Here is a 19,499-nt window from a genome sequence, read left to right on the forward strand (position 1 = left end):
ATTTTCTAGTATAGCTTTGGTTCATATTTGATTTTTTGGGCTCTTGTAGGCTGAATCTTGTTGGCAGGTCATAGTTATTTTAGCAGCTAGAATATACTTGTCCTGTTTAATCACTTTACTGGACAAGTGCCCAGTATAATACCAGATATTTTTTTAGGAACTATTTCCAGAGTGGGTGATCTTTATTTTTTCTGTTACATTTTAATCATTTTCTATTCTCCAGTCTTCAAGGATATCCAGCTCTTGCTTATTCAGGTGTCTTCACTATTAATAATGGGGGACATTTATGACATTTCTAAGTCCAACATAAAGAATCAGTACTTTAAAAAATTTTTGTTCCAGCCTCTAAGCTACTAAAACAATTCTCCATGATATCCCTTGTCATGATATCCCTGTAAAGTCCCTTTACAGAAGAATTTGTGATGACAGAGATTAATTTACTCATAACAGTGTCAGAAGGGAAGCATCACATATCTGTGGGTAGGTTTAGGGTTTTTTAAATTTTAATTCAAAAACTTGTACTATTTTGGTCACATATATGTATGCAGTTGTTAATGTTTTGCTACAAACAAATCCTACTTGAACACCCACATGTGGAGTATTGTTTAAATTATAAACTTTAATATTATTAAAGACTGGAGATTAGCCAATGTAATGGCCATCTACAAGAAGGGCCAGAAGGCAGATTCAGGGGACTACAGGCCTGCCAGCCTCACTTCGGTGTCTGGGAAGGTGATGGAGCATATCTTCTTGAGTGCCATCATGTGACCTGTACAGGAAAACCAGGTCATCAGGCCCAGCCATCATGGGTTTATGAAAGACAGGTCCTGTCTGATGAACCTGATCTCCTTCTACAACAAGATGACCTGCCTAGTGGGTGAGGAAAAGGCTGTAGATGATGTCTACCTGGCCTTCAGTAAAGCATTTGACACCACCTCCCACAGCATTCTCTTGGAGAAATTGGCTGCTTATGGCTTGGATGGGTGTACTCTATGGCCAAGCCCAAAGAGTGGTGGTGAATGGAGTTACATCCAGCTGGCAGCCAGTCACAAGTGGTGTTCCCCAGGGCTCAGTGTTTGGGCCGGTTCTGAATATCTGTATCGATGATCTGGACAAGGGGATTGAGTGCACTCCCCATACATCTGTAGATGACATCAAGTTGGGTGGGAGTGTTGATCTGCTTCAGGGCAGGAAGGCTTTGCAGAGGGATCTAGACAGGATGGATCAATGTGCTGTGGCCAGTTGTATGAGCTTCAACAAAAACTGTCAGGTCCTACACTTGGGTCACAACAACCCCATGCAAAGCTAAAAGCTTGGGGAAGAGTGGCTGGAAAGCTGCCTGGTAGAATAGGACTTGAGGGTGCTGGTTGACATCCAGCTGAACATGAGCCAGCAGTGTGCCCAGGTGGCCAAGAAGGCCAACAGCATCCTGGCTTGTATCCCAAACTGTGGCCAGCATGACTAGGGAAGTGATTGTCCCCGGTACTCGGCACTGGTGAGGCTGCACCTCAAATGCTGTGTTCAGTTAGGGCCCCTCACTGCAAGAGGGACGCTGAGGTGCTGGAGCGTGTCCAGAGGAGGGCAATGAAGCTGGTGAAGGGTCTGGAGCACAGGTCTTGTGAGGAGCAGCTGATGGAACTGGGGTTGTTTAGCCTGGAGAAAAGGAGGCTTAGAGGGGACCTTGATGCTCTCTACAACTGCTGAATAAATATGAGAGCATAAGAATTACTATTTTAAAATGAGTCAACCTTTTTTATAAACATTAATCCACTCTATTTTTCTCTATAAAATATAGGTCTACCAATTTTCTGGTAGAGAAATCTTTACAGACTTAGCTATTAGCTACTGATTCTTTTCATATCACTTCTATTTTATTTGTTCATATTCTGGATCAAGGGTAAAATGTATTCTTTTCCAGAATGTAAAAATATATAATCTCCTTCAACTTCTTCTCCTTAGAGAGCATGTATTAGATCTGACTTTGAAGCATAAAATGCACATTGCCTTTTCAAAAATATTTTACTCTCATCTGACAGAGTTACCCCATACAGTTAAGAATGAGTGTTAAAACAACCACATTTCCAATGCAAATGTTAAAAGCAAAGCTAGAAGCATAATGACAGTGTCTGTGAGAAAATGTGGTAGAAAAATTATGTGAATTAAAGACTAAGATTATCCTCAGTGGGAAGCAATATTGTTTCTTAGTGTTATGATAATAAAAAAAGCCCTACATCATGATGTAGAAAATGATTTAAAGAAAAAAATAAATTATTATGGGTGAATTGATAAACAAAATACTATTTTCAATCACAAGTCTGAAGCCAAAATGTGCTATCAAGTGATTTTGTTTGCATAGTCTTCATTCCCTTGGTTTTTAAATAATAAAACCAACAACACAACATTTTGAATCCCTGTGAGCAAAGAATGAAATAGGAAGCCAATCTTTTGTCAGGTATTTCACCAGTTCTTTACCTTTCTCATTAACATGTTACAGAAAATAAATATACAGGAACATTTCTTCAAAGCATTCACACAGAAAAGCCTGTGTATGACCATAGTTTCTTTGACCAGTCAGTAAGTCTTCCTTATATTCCCTCAAGTAGGTCATGAACAGCTGAATATATTTTTACTATCTGGTACTATACTTGCACTCTTCAGTTCAGTCAGTAACAGCTAATACTAACTACTAATGAATTTTAAAAGGTAAAGGTAATGGAGGATTCTCTTGGGAAAACCGTTCCACAATTTAATAGATTTCATCAGCAGGAACTCTGGCTTATGATTTATCCTTTCTTTATTTCATACTATTAATTACTGTGGTATCTCTTATGTGTTTAATTTTGCTTCCCCAGAATGTTTACTTCCTTGAAAGAAGGAGATACGTCTACAAAACCTTTTTGCAGACACTGTTCAGCTAAATTCAGTGTAGTATATTCAAAGAAGTGTGAAGTTACTAGGTCATTTCAGTGATTCTTTTCTCACATGTGGAGATAAATGGACAGTTTAGACTTAGTTTGAAAACCGGGAACCTAATAATATGTGGCCCAGTAACAGCTAGGAATAACTTCTTACTTCAGAGCAAAACATTACCTTTCTCTGCTGTGCAAATACGATCCTATGCCTTTTCAGCTAAAGACCATTTAAGATCCATTGTAGGCCATTATTTTCTGTCATACAGGTGTTACTGAAAATGGCATACATTGATTAAAAAAATAACATAACAGTGGTATGCACTGGTTACAAAAATTATTTATTGTTAAAGTTCCTTACATTAAAAAGAGGAAATTATGATACAAGTGGAAATCTGGTTGATTGCTCAAGGCCATTTCCCCACATAAACGGGCAAAATCTCTGGATTGAGAAAGGAGCAGACACTGCTATCCTTTTTGTGCTAAATACAACCTGAAAGCATGAGGAATTCTATTAATGCTACCGGGACCATCGGTGGAATAAGAATTTGTTTAGGGTATAACCCACATAAACCTCTAGACTTAATCCTAAAAATATGCTTTTCACCACACGCCACATCTACAGCAACCAGTGCATGCATAGTTGTTGTCTCTCTATTCCTCTCCATGGAACAAATACTAATATGAACAAGATTATCTCAAAAATTATTTTGCCATATCTTTTTGAGAGCCATTGAACATAATCATTAGCCATTTATATAATGGGTTTACTTGTGCATCTTGTAAAGCTGTCTTGTAGGTGCTTATTCATACTGGTGTCCTAGTGTGAGACTGGGAAGAAACAATTTTCCTTATGAAGCAGGTGCTGGTTCATCTGCACCTGGTTGGGTGACACCAACCCTGTATTTTTCCAGCTATGAATATCATGAATAACGTTTCTGCCCTTAGCAGATCTCAAACTCCTCCACATGTTTTATTTTTAGCTAACAGGAATTTAAACTCTGCCCTGGAACCTTTCCACTTAGTTTTCTTCAATCATCAGCAATTGTAGCAAACATCACAGAGCTTGTATATTACATGCCTTTTTCTGTTGCGTTTTTTCATTAGGTTGGTTTTTTTTTTCTTTTTCCTTGCAAAAGCTTTGCCTGGCTTTTTGTAATTCAGTAACATTTATTTAAAATCTTATTTTAAAAAAGAGAGGGGAAGAGAAAACAAAACAAAACAAAACAAAACAAAAAAGCAGCATGTTGCGTAATTTTCCTTATCCTGATGCCAGCTTTTACTTGTGGAAATGTATGAATTGATTACACCATGTAATTTCTGTAAAATAAGTACATCATGGAAGAGAGATGAATAAAAAACAGGTGGATTGCTCCTTCCAGACAGACCATTTTCAACATTTTTGATAACCCTCAGATCCAAAATTGCTTCTGGGTAGTGGTATAAGGAAGAGTAAAACAATATTCTGAGACAGATTCATATTCGTTAATGAATATTTGGAAAAAATACAGTAGGAAATTAATTTTGACTGACTTGAGTCTTGCAGAATGATCCAGAACCATTTTCAGAAGTGGATTAACATTAAAGCATTTTATTATCTTATTATCTAATGTTACACATAACATTATATCCATATAATGTTTATACATAACATATATCCATATAATGATGGTTTATAACCATCATCTTAGCATTTTAAAGATTCTTAATATTGTTATAATACAACTGACTGCTGCAGATGATTTTCTATTCCATAATAAAAAAATAAATCTGTGCTGGTAATTCAGTCATCCTTTAAACCCTTAATAAAAGGAAAAATGCCTGTATTTGTATAGCATTTTGTTCTAAGTACAGTCATATATAACATGGTCGATTGCAGTATTTATGTTGACTATTGATTCTAACTTGAACTGATTTCTTTTTTTCCATCTTATTTGCTAAATTAAGTATTGGTTTATACATTTTCCAATAGTTCTATTAAAAACTAAAATGGCAGCAAATACTTGCTGATGTTGTAATAGGTCTTTATTTTTACACTGATAGGAAAAGACATTTGTTTTAGTTTTATCACCCTAAGAACAATAAATAGATGATTCTATGAGTGCTTCTGACAATTGTATTAGAATATGTAAGGTCCACTTTTTCACACAAGTAGATTTATATAATGAAGCATTATACAAATATGCATGTTTAACACTGGTTAATGAATATACTCAACTGCAACTGCAAAAGTCTGTCTTAACTTTGGAAACAGTTTAAAGCTTAAGGATGACAGAATATTTACAATAACCATTTATGGCTTCTCCTCCTCCTTTTGTACTTGCAGGACAGTTTTCAGTATCCAGAAGGGGACCTATGTATCCAGAGCAGCACGGTTTGCATTTGGGCACCTAAATAACCACAAGATTTTAAAACAAGAGTCTCCACTCCCTCACCTCATGACATACCTGGTGTGGTTTTTCAAAAGTTCTTTAAAAGATTTTAAAAGTTCTTTTTCCAGGGAAAAAAACCAAACCACCTTGGGCTTTTATTTTTCATGCTTAAATGTGGGATGATCACCTTTTTAAAAATCCACAGTTCTTTTTGATGGCCAAGATCTGGGAAAATAAAACAGCAAACCAAAGAGTAACTAATCCCCCGCACTTCTACTGGAAGTGTACATGCCTGCAAGCTGTTTGAAGTGAGGTCCCCAGTTTGTAAGATAGTCATAACTCTGATCCTCATCTGACATATTTGAACCTAAAGAACTGAGGGATCCTGCCAAAGAACCCATTCCCTCAAATGCATAGCATTGAAGTGAGTCATATGGAGGAGCACTAGGGTCTGTATTTGCTTCTTCAAGCTTTTCTGAAATGAATTGCCTGAAAATTGCACTGTCGGGGCCAACCTGTAGAGACTGTCTGTAGAGGCTGTGGATCTCTGTGCTGACCTTCTTCCGAGGTTTGTGCATTCGCATGACGGTACGGGTCCTCAGTGCTGAAATATCAAAGGCTTCTGTATCCTCCTCACCACCTCCTTCATCATCATACCTGACAATATTTTCTCTGAATTCTTCTGTTTTCTCTGAAAAAGGAGACCTCTTCCTCTGCTGCCTTATGGCTATGATTGCCAAAAAGAACACTGACAAAAAAACAAAACAAAACAAAACAAACAAACAAACCACACAAAGAGAAAAGAAAAAAAAGACATAAACAAGGGAAAAAATAAACAGAACCAGACACTTTGAATGTGCTTGGAAAGATTAAAAAAATGGTAATGTTTCTTAATACTGATGCCATTGCAAAGTGAAGCTATCTTAAAAAAAATATGGAGCTGTAATTCTTATGGGGTTTATGGTTTTGAGATGAGCATAGTATGTGGTGGGAAAATGGCTACAACAGGACCTGTAAAACAGGTGAATGAAATGGAGCAGCTCTTTTGGTAGATGGGAGTTTGAAACTGATAGAAACACAGGTTATGCTTTTTGAAACTGCTTTGGTTTGTCACATAATACGTCAATTTCACATTCAGAATTTAAATTCTTTATCTCTCACTTTCTCTCAGAACAAAGCCCCAGGAAGATCAAATGAAAAATGAGGCAATAAGATATTTTCCTCAGCTGGTTGAATCATTCAGTTCCATAGACCATGCAGGGTATGGTTCAATTATTTCTGTTATGTTGGTTTGGAAATTTGAACATTATCACCAAATTTTGCATGATGTTGTAGCAGTATTTACTACCAAGGCCTATTTATCAGAGCACCTTGTTTCTCTCATATATGAAACTTTTTTAGATTTTATTTTAAAGCATTATTTTTTAATCATAACTCATTTCATTTTCAGCTGAATAATCCCTCTGAAACAGTCTATGACTTCACAGAGATTAATGATTTCAGTTTTTAAATAAATCTTACTGCTTTTCTATTTAATAAGGAAGTAGTTTGTGGGGTTTAATTTTTTACTCAACAACTACCAACAATGGCAGGATTCTACCTCACTTAGGGATATGAAGGACCTGAAGTAGTTCTTTATTTCTATATATTTACTTTATACTATTTCATTTGATTGGGAGACACCAACACCAAACTTGAAAGTGTTGCAAATAAGAATTTCTACAATGTTATAATACATTATTAAACCCCAGATTGTTTCAACTTTCTAAACCCATTGCATGATGAACTCTTCCAATGGTACACATGATGATACAGAAAAATGGAAAAAAAATTAAACTTTAGTTTTCAGATATGTGCCAAACACATTATGCATAGAAATTTTTATAATTTCATTTCAAATAATCACAAAAATACATTTGAAAACTTAATGCATTTAAAATATGTGTGTCTGTAAGACATTTATCTGTATCCCTGCTTTGGCTTTTGTGATATGCATAGGCCCAGTAGACACCAAGGGCTTATTCCATCTGGAGAGAGGACCTCTCTGCAATAATTTCACTGATGGCTTGGATAATGCAGTGATATAGTTTCTCTGACCCTCAGTCTCTTAAGTGCATAACACAAAATGATGAAGTTCAGATATCCTGCAACAATCAAAAAAACCCTTGAAATGCGTGCTGCAACTACACTGCAAGGTTTAAAACAGGGACTACAATCAGGGGGGCTGCTTTTGAGGCCACTACTGAAGATTGCCTGAGACAAGGAAAGCTCAGATTTAAATAAGGTGACTCTGAAGTGCAGACCAGTCTAGAAACCAAAAATTCAATTGTGTGTTCCTGCTTTCACTGTTGGAAAACAAGACATGTAACTAGGGGAACTAGTACATCCCTGGAGTTTGCTATGGAGTCAAGAAATGGCTAGTGTCTGGCCAGAAGTACTCCTATCTAGACACAATAATTATGAGATAATCTTCCATTGTTTTCGTCCTTGCCCTGTTTATCCAATGTGTTCATAAGGATAAATAAAAGCACATATCGTTTTGTAGGCCATTCTGCTTCTGCAGTTTCCTGCATGTTACCTCATCTTGAGACTTCAAAGCCATATGAAGATGCTGACTCATAACTGACAGGTACACATGCTGCTTCTGGGCAATTCATTTAACTGTGGAATTAAATTACAGGGTCCCATTTTAGGAGAAATTTCCATGAGTTCTCACCAGAGATCCAGTCAGGAGGTCAAAGGTACAACAGGAAATATTTAGACCCAGTTTTTATTCCTTATTCTAAGGAAAATAAGCTGTGACCTTGTGGACATAATGCAGAATATGGGTGATTTTTAACTTGTTAAATTTCTTTTTTCACTGGTGTAAACTCAAAATAATCCCATTAGCTTTACTGGACTTGTCTTTCTTGCCTTCTATTGCTACTATGGCATTAGAATAATGCTGCAAGCCTTCATTTTCTAGCCTCAGCTTTCATGTAGTTAATGATTGTATGTTTTGTGTTGTATGCTGTTATTTATAGGCTAGTAGAGGTCATATTGTGTAACAAGAGTAGAAAAAAGAATGTTCTTTACCCAGCTAGCCATCAGGGTGTGGGGTGTGGGGTGTGGGTGTGTGTTTGCTTAAAGTTTTGTGTATTTCTTTCAATAATATAGGACTTTAAAAATATTACTATTATATTTGCTGTGACTGACAAATACGTTGTGAAAATAATTTTCACTGAAAGTTTTTGTTTCTTAAGGCAGTGTAATTTCTGTTATTACTTCTTTCTTTGTGGACATGATATTTGTGTACTAGTTATTATGCTGCAGTTTTGTTTTAATTCTGGTCATATTTTGCCTTTTGTAAAAATTTTATTGAAAACAAATTTATGCTATGTTTGCCCAATATATAATGATGATGTGATATCACATTGCTTAGTGAAATCCTGATTCTATTGTAATTTTCTTACTTTGGAGTTGTTTGTTTGTAGTTTCACTGGTGGAAGAATGGTTTTACTATATATAATCCATTGATCGTTTTGTGGTATTTTTGGATATGTCACTTTATGAAGCATACTGCTTTATGGCATAATATGGATATGCCATATTATTGCACATTATTGTATATTATTTTTGCTGGAAGAAGACAAATTCACTGTAGCAGGGATACCTGCATGTTTCACCAGGTAAAGAAACTGTTTCCCTGTGTGCTGTCACTGCAATATGCCTTGCAGCAGCCATGGCCCCATGCAGAGCAGGAACAGCCAGCCTTGGGTAGCTGGTCTGGTTCTGAGTGCCATTTCCCAGCTATGACCCTTTGCAGCAATACAAGTGCAATTGTGTGCTTAAAATGCTCTCAAACCCATTTTGACACCCCCACAAGCTCTACACTTTAATGCAGGTTAATCTGGTGTCTGCTGAAAGGTAAAAGGGGATGTCCAACATTTGGAGAAAAGGCTGCCTGGCAATACAGCTTTATGAACTCACAGAGAAACTCCCCATTTGTTTCTGGAGTTGCTTTCTGAGAGTATCAGATTCTCTTTTTCTTTCATTATTTTATATTGATCTACATTTGGCATACCTAAGGCAGAACGAGTAAGGTGTTGCTCCTTTACATATATTCTTATACTAGCGAATTTTCTTGTGTAACCCCGTCTTCAGCTTTACCCGGGCTAAAAACAGACCTTGGACTCCCAAGTCTTTATTATTATAGAGCTGGAGGAGTAAGTAGGACCATGATTCAACTAGAGCCAACTTTGCGAACATTGTCTTAGAATTCAAATTTTACTGAAAACTGGAATTGTGGGAGGTGAACTATAATTAGAAAAACAGAAAAATGGATCATTTGCCTTATTGCAAGTTTTCTGAATAACACAGTACTTCCAGTCTTCCAGTCAAGGAAACATCTTTGTCACTCAACCAAGCCCACTGTAGAAGGAAACAAAACAATTTCTCATTCTCATACTTACCGAGGAGTATTAGTATGCAAGCCAAAACAGCTACTAAAGCTTCTGTGCTGAGACCCATGGAATACATGAAAGCCCCATATCGACAGTACAAGGCATTAACTTCAGTGTCACAGTCGCAGACAGTGATGGTGAGAGTATTTGTGCTTGACAGTGGTGGAATTCCGTTATCCAGAATTAAGATTGGCAAGTAGAAATAAAACTGCTCTTGCCTCTTGAAGCCACTTTTTGCTGTGAAAATTCCAGCTGTGTTATCTAGAAGATAAATTATTATGTATGGTACACATTTATCACTTTTTAACGATAAAACTCTAGTGGAATCTGACCTATTTTAAAAACAATGGTACTGTGCAAAGCTACCTATTAAAAAAGTTAAAAAAGTAAAACCAGGCATTGACATGTGGTGGGTGTTTTGTGTAAACTGTATAAACTGCATTTATTTTTGACATATGTATTCCAGGGGCAATAAAAAAAAAAAAAAAATTGACATAGAGGCTTTGTTTTTTATGTTCAAAGCTAAAAAAACCCCCACTTTTTCCAGTACCTGAAACCTGCTCAGACTAATTAATTGATTCTTAAAACGATTCCATGTATCCAGCTGCTAGCAATCCAGCAGTTCACAGATGAAATATAGACAGTTTACCAATCAAAAGGCTTCAAAAGTGTGTCTGGCAGCCCACAGAGAAAGCAGGTGACAAGGAAAAGAAGAGAAAGCAAGAAAAAAGTCCAGTGAACTAGTCTTTTATTTATTTCCCTGACTCAAAAACTAGACCTATCTAAGCTCCTATCTAATTTAACGACAAGCTGCTATAGGGTCTCACCTTACTTTGTATTTAACTATTAGAGTTTAGAAATCAGTTCTGTACCAAACCCAGTAAATGGCTCAAATTCAGCTCCTGTTGCATATCAACTAATTCAAATCTGAAACAGCTTGTTGCAAAACAAATTAGCTCTGCCTAAATCTCTGTATAATGGAAAGAAGAAAAATCTATAAATATATACATATCAGATTTTTTTCATTTTGGCAGGGTGAATTTCTGCATGTGTGCATTCATGTATGTAGGCAAAAAAAAAGTGTTTCTACCATTATCTGTGTAATACCAGATAATCTGGTATCTAATCTAATCAAAGTCTACTGAAGTTAACTCCCTCACATTTAAGTTCTTCTAGGTTTCTGTCATAGTTCAGAAAGTAACTCTGAGGTAAAATTCTCCAGATCTGTAGAGTCACTTTTGCTTTTGCATAGGATGATCCCAGTTCACCCAGCCATTTCTATGAAATGCAGCAGAAAGAGAGATTGCACTGACAGTACCATAATTTAAAAGATTTCCTCCTCTGCCCCCTCCCCACCCCATCAATAACCACCAAAAAGAACTGGTTGTATTGCCATGTGTGTGGCTTTGCTTGGGCCTTGCAGAATGAGCAAAAGTGGGAAAGGCTCGTGGCTTGTACACAATTTGACCTCAGTGTAACAACTTATCTCTTCCTGGCACTGAGTGAGATGTTAATGAACCTGGGAACTGAAATACATATTAATAGATTGACTAACTTTAGAGGTATTGAGAGAAGTAGTTTGCTTTTTAACATAGTCTGAACATTCCAAAACTGATTTCCACTGATTTATTCACCTAGGCAGAACATTCAAATAATCAGAAAAATCAGTAAGTACAGCGTGTACTTTAGCTGAGTCTGAAGAAGCTCTTCTTTGTAGTCTCAGCAAAGTGACTCTGAGTGGTCATCTTCCCTGAAATTCCATCAGATATTGTATTGACGTTTTCACAGCAGACTGGTTTTGTTTGATATCTCTCTATATCATTCTTTTAATAAGACTCTCAATCAATATAATTTCTGAATACATTAGAATATATATAGAAGACATTTGTATGATGTCATCAGTAATAAGTGTATGCAGTTTAAAAAGTATTAAGAAATAAGACTGCATTCCTGTTTATCTGTGTTTATAATTTTGGTCTTGCTGAAGGGATGAAGTGATGGACTTACATTAACAACAATCTTCTCTTTCTGGCCATCTTGTTTCTTCAACAAAGAGATAATTTTAACAAGATTGTTGGTATTTCCCACCATATCCTACATTAAGTAAATAGATTTTAAAGAATACCAGTGTATTTTTCATCTCAGCATTTATTTCTTTCATTGAAATAAAACTGTCTTTTGCTGTTTATTTGGCTGAAAAGGGAAAATAAACTTTTTGGTATTATTGAAATGCATGATCATATCTTATAAAGACAATTTATATTTAAGTGGAAATTTTTACAGAATGTGAGGACCACTAGAAGCATGAAATTTTGATTAGGGAGGTCTTAAAGAGCTACATGAATGACACTACCTTGATTATCTTTGACAGTAAAATCTGAATTGTTTGTGGCCTCCTGAGCCAATGAGAAGTAAAAATGGTGACCATTTGCTGAGTCATCTTGATCCACTGCACTGATGCTTTGAATTAGCTGGAAACACAGACAAACAGAATTGTTTAAGAATAAAAGTATTTACTTGTCTTTAAAAGAATAAAATAATAATAATAATAATAATAACAACAATAATAACAATAACAATAACAATAACAATAACAATAACAATAACAATAACAATAATAATAATAATAATAATAATAATAATAATAATAATAAAACAAAACAAAACCCAAACAATCAAACATGAAAGTATTTACTTGTCCTTTAAAAGAATAAAAAAACATCTTAGGCATGTTAAACTGTTGATGTTAGAGATGTGATCTGTGAATACATGTTGAGTGCATGTTAAAGCACTAACAAATATATACCTTCTATACCAAAACAGGCTTATTGAGACTAATATTATGCAAATTCTCTGCTTTGATTTTTCATCAATTTACAAGAGGCAGGCATTAAAATCTTGAGAAAATATAAAGTATTTACTGGATCAAAAGACCAGGGGTAAATGAAGTTTCCATAACTGAAAAAAGTAATCATATATATAGTGTTCTGTTCTTTTTTTTTCAAGGTGAAAATTTGAACAAATCCTTCTATACAAAACCCATTTCCTTCCAACCCACAAACAGATTGACATCATTCAACTGATGTATTGTAGCTCCAGTAAGTGATATATGGTGACAACGTCATGTGTTCAATTGTTGAAACTGGATATTATAACGGATTGATTATGGAACTTCTTGGTTGCTTTTTCTGAAGAAAGCAAAACAGCCTTCATTTACAAATATGTCAAACTAGATAGTCATTCCAAGATAAAATAAAAAATAACAGTTATCATGCAAAGGAATATCTTCCATCTCTGCAAATAAATAACCAAGTTACAGTTAACATAATCAGCAAAATTTATGCTTTAAAAGAGCTTATTTTTGTTACTTTTATCAGTAAATGTTTAATGACCTGAGCATCAGCATTATTAGTAAGTGATCAGGAGGAAAACAAACTGATGCAAGCCCACCTACTTTCAGAAAAGATAGTATCCAATTTGAACTTGGGTTCTATTTTATCAGTCATCTCACGCCTTGTAGAGATTTGTGCCCAAGAAACTTAAAGCCTCAACTTTCCTTGAACCAGAAGGAACCTGCATGTTACAAGTGGTGCTCTAAAAGTAAAGCAGTACGTCGACGGAAATGACTACAGCTTTCCATCTGTGCCTTTGAAAATTCTTTCTTGATTAAACCATTTCTCAGTCAAAGATCTAAGACTTCAACACACATTATTTTTCTTTTCAAGAAGCTAAGTTTGATGAAACCATCACAGCAGAGTGCAAAATGAGGCTTACACCCCAGAAGATAGCACTGTTCCCTTTTCATATCTGAAATTTATTACAAATTTATGTTTTCACTCTATGGAAAAATGACTACCCTTGAGATTTTTTTATTGCCACTAATGAGAGGAGTGATTGTTCAGTGACGTACTTCATCAGGGAATTTTTTCCCTTTCCTCAGAGAAAACAAAACAGCTAAGGTGACGCAAAGACAGGTATAAGCATGCAGGTCAAGAAATCAGTGAAGAACAATAACTATTCACTAAAATTATCTTGATAATAAACCACAGGCTTCAGTTTTAGAAGGGGATACCATTCCTAAAATATGCCTAATATGAACAGCCATAAAGAACAAAATTATATACCCAGCCTAAAACATGAAGAATGGCACATTTTTATGATAATATTTTACCATATACCTCAAAAAACTTTTAAAGGCTATGCTTTGCTGCTAACATCTCCATGGTTGCCTCTGAGAAAAAGATTTGTATGGATATATGTCTATCTGTACAACTCAGGGTCTATCAAGCTAGAACAGACTGAATATGAGAAGTAATATAGTAGCCTACAAAGACATCTTAGCCACATCTAATTTGTATTGGTTTGGTTTGGTTTTATTTTAGTGACATGCTAGTGAAAAGTTACCTACCTAAAAAACCAAACCAAAACAAAACAAAAAAGACCAAAACCAAAAACATTAATTATAGATGTGATTTTTATACTTTCACTTTTCAGTCTGATTAATAATTATTTAACTAGGTATTAGCAATGTCTTTGGAAAGTAGATGCTTAGGAGTCTATCATGTTTGAAAATCATAAAATTACTGCAGTTGTGAGTTAGATACTGTTTTGCTATTTTATTGTTAACTTCTGTTATTCTACATACAGAATGTATTTGCCCCAACAAATTTGATTTATATGTGATCCAATCAATAAACTTCTGAGGAGTATGTGGCTAGCTGAAAAAAAAAAAACAAACCAAAAACCAAAACACCTTCCCTTGTTTTGAACTGTGCTGCTCTCCACAAACCTAAGACTGCTATGGCTATTCTAGTCATATGAATATACCTTTAAGGATTCACCTTAGAAGTAGGGGAATATTTGGAACACAAGGACAGGGAAAACCCTTATTGTTTATTTCTTTCTTACTGTACCACTTCCACTAAGAATCAGCAAAACTCAGATGAGTCTATAAAATATTCAGAGAGCAATAGGCAGCTCTGATTTTGCTGACTCTAAAGGAAAAATCACCCAGGAGAACGAAACTGTTTCTTTTTTTCTCGTTTCCTAGGATTTTGTACATCTAATGTAGGAGATTCTAGCCTTTCACCAGGGAGACTGTTATCGCAGACTGAAAAACTGCACTTCTTGCTAGTGATTCAAGGTTTAAAAAAACATTACATTTTAGTGTGTAAACAAAGAGTTTAGACTGAATGATTTGTTGCTTCTGCAAGGTTGTATCAGTTGTTGTATTGAATAGGCTGACATTTAATTGCTGTAAAATTCCTTATATCAGGTCTCATGCATGTAGAAGCTGTAATAATCCAGCAGCCCATTTGAAAATGTACATTTCTTTAAAACTGAGATTAAGTCACTTAATTTTTCTTGAAAAAATGATTTAAGTTCATGGTGGGTGGGCCTCATTTACTGTTTCTTTCCAAACACAATGAGATCATTGCTAGGAACAGCAGGAGGCCCTTTGATCAAAGGTCACAAAAAGATATGGCCTGTTACATTCCCCTTCCCCTTCCATCTGATTAGGGAGCACTTGCAACTAATAAATGTCACCAGTGAGGGAGTCTAAGATATTAGTAACAGCTCTGATCTTTCATTGACTAATTACTTTGCGTAAAGAGATTTTTTGTAAACCCTTCTGTACTGAACATCTAGCTGGGTGTTGTTTGTCTTGCAAATAGCAAGTTTGGAGTATGGAGTAGCTGACTGCCAGGTAGTCTTGATGAAAATTCATTGAAAATGTATTTCCTTAATCCTAGGTGGTCTCACTGAACTGGCATTATGGAAATGCTCAGAAGGAAGAAGAAAGCTTTTCTATTATAATCCTTTTAGATTCTAAGAGTTTTCTTTCTACCAGATTCAACTTAAGGCTTAAACTATCCAACTGAACAATCACAAGTACCATTAATTTTTATGCTAAAGTACTCTGAGTGTATAATGTTAAGTCCTTTGTGCATGCCTCCATACCCAGGTATAGTCTTATCATTCCCATCAGACAGGTGGAAGCAAGTAGGCACAGATTTGCCACCTCTTCCTTCTTACTTTAGTTTCTTTTGTTTTGTTTTCCACATAACATCCTTCAATAGGAACTGCTATCATTTGTAGGATGTAAGATATCAGATCACCCACCTGTTTGGGGAGTATAGAACTGGTTTTGTTCAAATTGGCTAGTGGGATTTTTCTCATTGCTTAATGATATTTGATCACCATCAAAGTTTAGTGTAGGTAGATTAGTCAACACCTGCACTTTCCAGATAGACCTTCTAACTCAAGACTAAGGTTTTCCTTTTCACTGCTTCTATTTCATTTTTGAAAACCAAATTTGCACAATATTGATCTGATTTCACTGGATATACTGTAAGATGTTTCTTCTCAGCTATAAATAAAATGGTGTACATCTCAGCAAAGGAATAACTATTACAAAGCTCATGCCATGACACTTAGGTGCATTTTTATGTTTGTTTGTATATGCTGAAGAACTATTCTTACCTGTTCCATTCTGCTCTGAGATAATGTTGATGAATCATGGTCTGTATAAAATAGAAAAAGGAGTTTTCCATGGGCCAATGTGGCCACTGTTGCAAAATGTCACAAATTACGATCTGTGAATCTGCAGGTATAGCTTAGAGTAAGGGACTGCTAGGATATATGGTGCTTTCACAGCTTCACAATGTTTTTATACTCTAAGTGATGCCCTCATTCTTTTTCTCTTTTTAACGTTTTATTTTCTTATCACTACTGCTCAGATGTTTTTCGTAAATGATGAAGAGAACCTAACAAGGTGAAATAACAAACATTGGCTTACTAACATTTCATTTTCACTTCTCTGCTACCAAAAATCATTTTACATCACGGTTTGTTAGAAATGATCTGTTTTAGCAAACTGCTCATTTATGACATTAATCATAAGTTAAAGATTTCCTCTCTTCTGTCAATATTTCATTGTGTAGCAAAGTAATATCAAATGAGTACTCCATTTTCACTGTAACACTGTAATGAATGATTATTTTATTATATGCTAACTACTGAGTAAATAAATTTGTTGGGGTTTTTTTGTTGTCTCTAACTCAAAGTGCTCTGCATACGTACTCACTTCTTTAGATCTAATGAAAATTACTAAGCAAGCTACAACATAGAAGTCACTTCATATATGACCCCCAGACTACAAGAACTCAGAATAACCAGAATAAATACTCATTAGAGAAGACAGCATTAATTCAGAATGTAGGTGTGTTCAGCGTAGCTTGTTTTCAGCGAAATCTGTTTGATATGAAGAAAGACCAATATCCACTAGTGCTGAATTACCACGCATACAAATAGGTACATTCTAGATGGTCAGCTTGCTTACACATAACATAAGATATTTGATACAGCTTACATCAAACTTTTAAGCTGCAGTTTCAGGCTCAGTTAATTTATTAATGCCTTGGCAATTAAGCTTTCTGCTTAAAATTCATTCTTGTTGAAATGTCTTTAGTGTTATCTTTGAGACAGATTTGGTCCACTTCATGTTCTGATCATTTTTATAGAATATTTCCTCTAGAATTCAACAGTTTGTAGTTACTGTACACACACATAAAGGGTAAATATAAAGAATTAATATCACATTGGAGTCATCATTTACTTGCCTACATATAGATATAAAGTCAAAAGGCCTGATCAAAAGGGAAACATGGGTTTGGATGCCTTATTAATACTGTTCCATTTGATCTGATGCCAGCTATGGCTGTAATAGGAGAGAAGTTTATTTTACATAGCAACTTTCATGTTCAAGTATTTTGAAAATAATGTATTTAATACTGGTGGTACACTGAAAGTGTTTTTTCAATGTGCAAAATAAAACTTTAGTTCTGGTTAGTATACAGATAACTTTTGTATTATAGGACAGCACAGACCTATAACATGAAATGAATAGTGAAAACTCCACTGATATGAAAAATGTCTAATAAAGATGAAGAATGGATTTAGACAATGCCAAAAAAAACTATCTACAGTCTTTACATCCATTTTTATTGTCAGATTTCAGACTATATTCTCACATTCCAAAATATATCTTTTTGTTTGAATGACTTTCAGAGGTTAAGTATGTCTGTAACTCACAAAACCACTATACAGGGACATGAAGATCAACGCTCTTTCAATAAAGGTAGACAATTTTTTTTTAACGTTGCAGAAAATTCAAAACTTCAAACCAAGCCTTCTTCTCTAGAATGAAGGCACTATTAACTGCCTCTGAGTTTGGATAATTAAACCAACAATTAGTTTTATTCATGTACTATTCTATTCTACACATTCTTTATCATAACCTAGTATACACTAAGGCTATGTGAACTTATTTGCCACATGACTCAGCCTTGCTTTTATTGTAAACCAGGCAGACACCAAGAAAAAGTCACCCAAATAAGACAATTTTTTTGACAGTATCTTGCCCTCTGCGGTGACTTTCCTTCCCTTTTCCCAAACACTATAAGCTGGAGGATGCAAATATATGTTGAGGCACTCATGAAACCAGAAAGAACTCAGCTGAGATCAGGGAAGGAAGTAAATTCTAGAAGTGGAGAACATCTCTGAGAATATCTTTCAGTGTATCATTTCCAGCTAAATGGATAGAGATAGCTGCTTTAGAAATTGAAATGCAATAGAGTATCTATACAACTTTGATCTCAACTTGTAACATGTAAGCAGATTCCTGAGCTGTTCAGAATTGATTGCAGATATATGACTAAGATAAAAAGGTGTGTAATGTCCTGATCAAGCCCTTCAACTGCTGTAAGAGATTATTCTGAAATGTGAAGTGTGTTATGCAGTGGATAGCCAGGCTATGGATAAAATCAATTTTGAACCTTTTGGCTTCTTGCTGATGAAAGTAAATAATCATTTTCCTGTGAGTAAAAAGTAAAAAAAAAAAAAAAAACCAAACCAAACCAAACAAACAAACAAAAAAAAACAAACCACAAAAAAACCCCAAAAAACACTAAAGGAGACACATCAGCTATCAATTCTGTTTTAAATCATAAACATTAAATAAAAGATCATAAGCTCTGACTGTCATAATTATGCACTTCAATTGCAATTTCCTGTTGTTCTTCCTAAGGTCGTTTGTTAATGAGAAGATTATTTAACATTACTGTCATGGTCTCCAAAGGATAAACTAAAGATGCCTGTGACTCTCAAAAACCTATAGCAATGAAAAAAGAAAAAAAAAAGATGGAAAAAAAAAATTAGACAAACATTTTGCCTGTCTGTAAAATGGGAAGTATATCATGCGCATCCTTCCTTCAGATATTACAGTGTTAAACAGGAATAATTCTGGTTCTTATGCTTAAAGAGTTTATTATTATTGTTACTACTACTATTTTTTACAGTGCCATTTTCACCAGTGATTCTCAAAATAGTTAATACATATATACTTAATTGTTATTGAAATGGAGCCATTAATGGGTTAGCATACAGATGTTGTTTGTCAGTAGGTAATTATGGAATAATGAAAACTCTAAGAAATAAATCACTTAGTTTTTTATATTGTAGGCAACTCCAAAACATGGATTACAAATATCCATTCTATAATCCTCCATATTTAATTCATGGTGTCTTGAAGGCAAGGAACATGAAGTGGCATTTGTTTTAATGCCTGTACTTTGATCTGTCAATGAGTTACCAAAACCCCAAAAGAAATGGCTTGCTGCAAGTACCTCTGAACCAGAGGTAGCCTTTGCAGAGTGGAAAATTACCAAATGCAGAACAAACCAACCAACTGCTGATAGAAGGACACATAAATGGAT

The 19,499-nt window shown here is 35.1% G+C and overlaps 1 protein-coding gene across 6 annotated transcripts in view; it reads right to left on the bottom strand.

The window, feature by feature from the left end:
- Positions 1 to 4,562: 4,562 nt before the first annotated feature.
- The window catches only part of LOC102047831 (cadherin-19), a 68,962-nt gene continuing 54,025 nt past the window's right edge, over positions 4,563 to 19,499 (bottom strand). For all 6 annotated transcript variants that reach the window (XM_027798369.2, XM_027798360.2, XM_055706018.1 and 3 more), the window contains 3 exons: positions 12,077 to 12,194; positions 9,733 to 9,984; positions 4,563 to 6,029 (listed from right to left, as the gene is read on the bottom strand). In XM_027798369.2, coding sequence (XP_027654170.1) covers positions 5,539 to 6,029; positions 9,733 to 9,984; positions 12,077 to 12,194 — 861 coding nt within the window. In that variant the 3' untranslated portion in view covers positions 4,563 to 5,538. The remainder of the gene's footprint in view (positions 6,030 to 9,732; positions 9,985 to 12,076; positions 12,195 to 19,499) is intronic.

This window comes from Falco cherrug, chromosome 3 (genome assembly GCF_023634085.1).
Source record: "Falco cherrug isolate bFalChe1 chromosome 3, bFalChe1.pri, whole genome shotgun sequence".
In the NCBI taxonomy this organism is placed as follows: Eukaryota; Metazoa; Chordata; class Aves; order Falconiformes; family Falconidae; genus Falco; species Falco cherrug.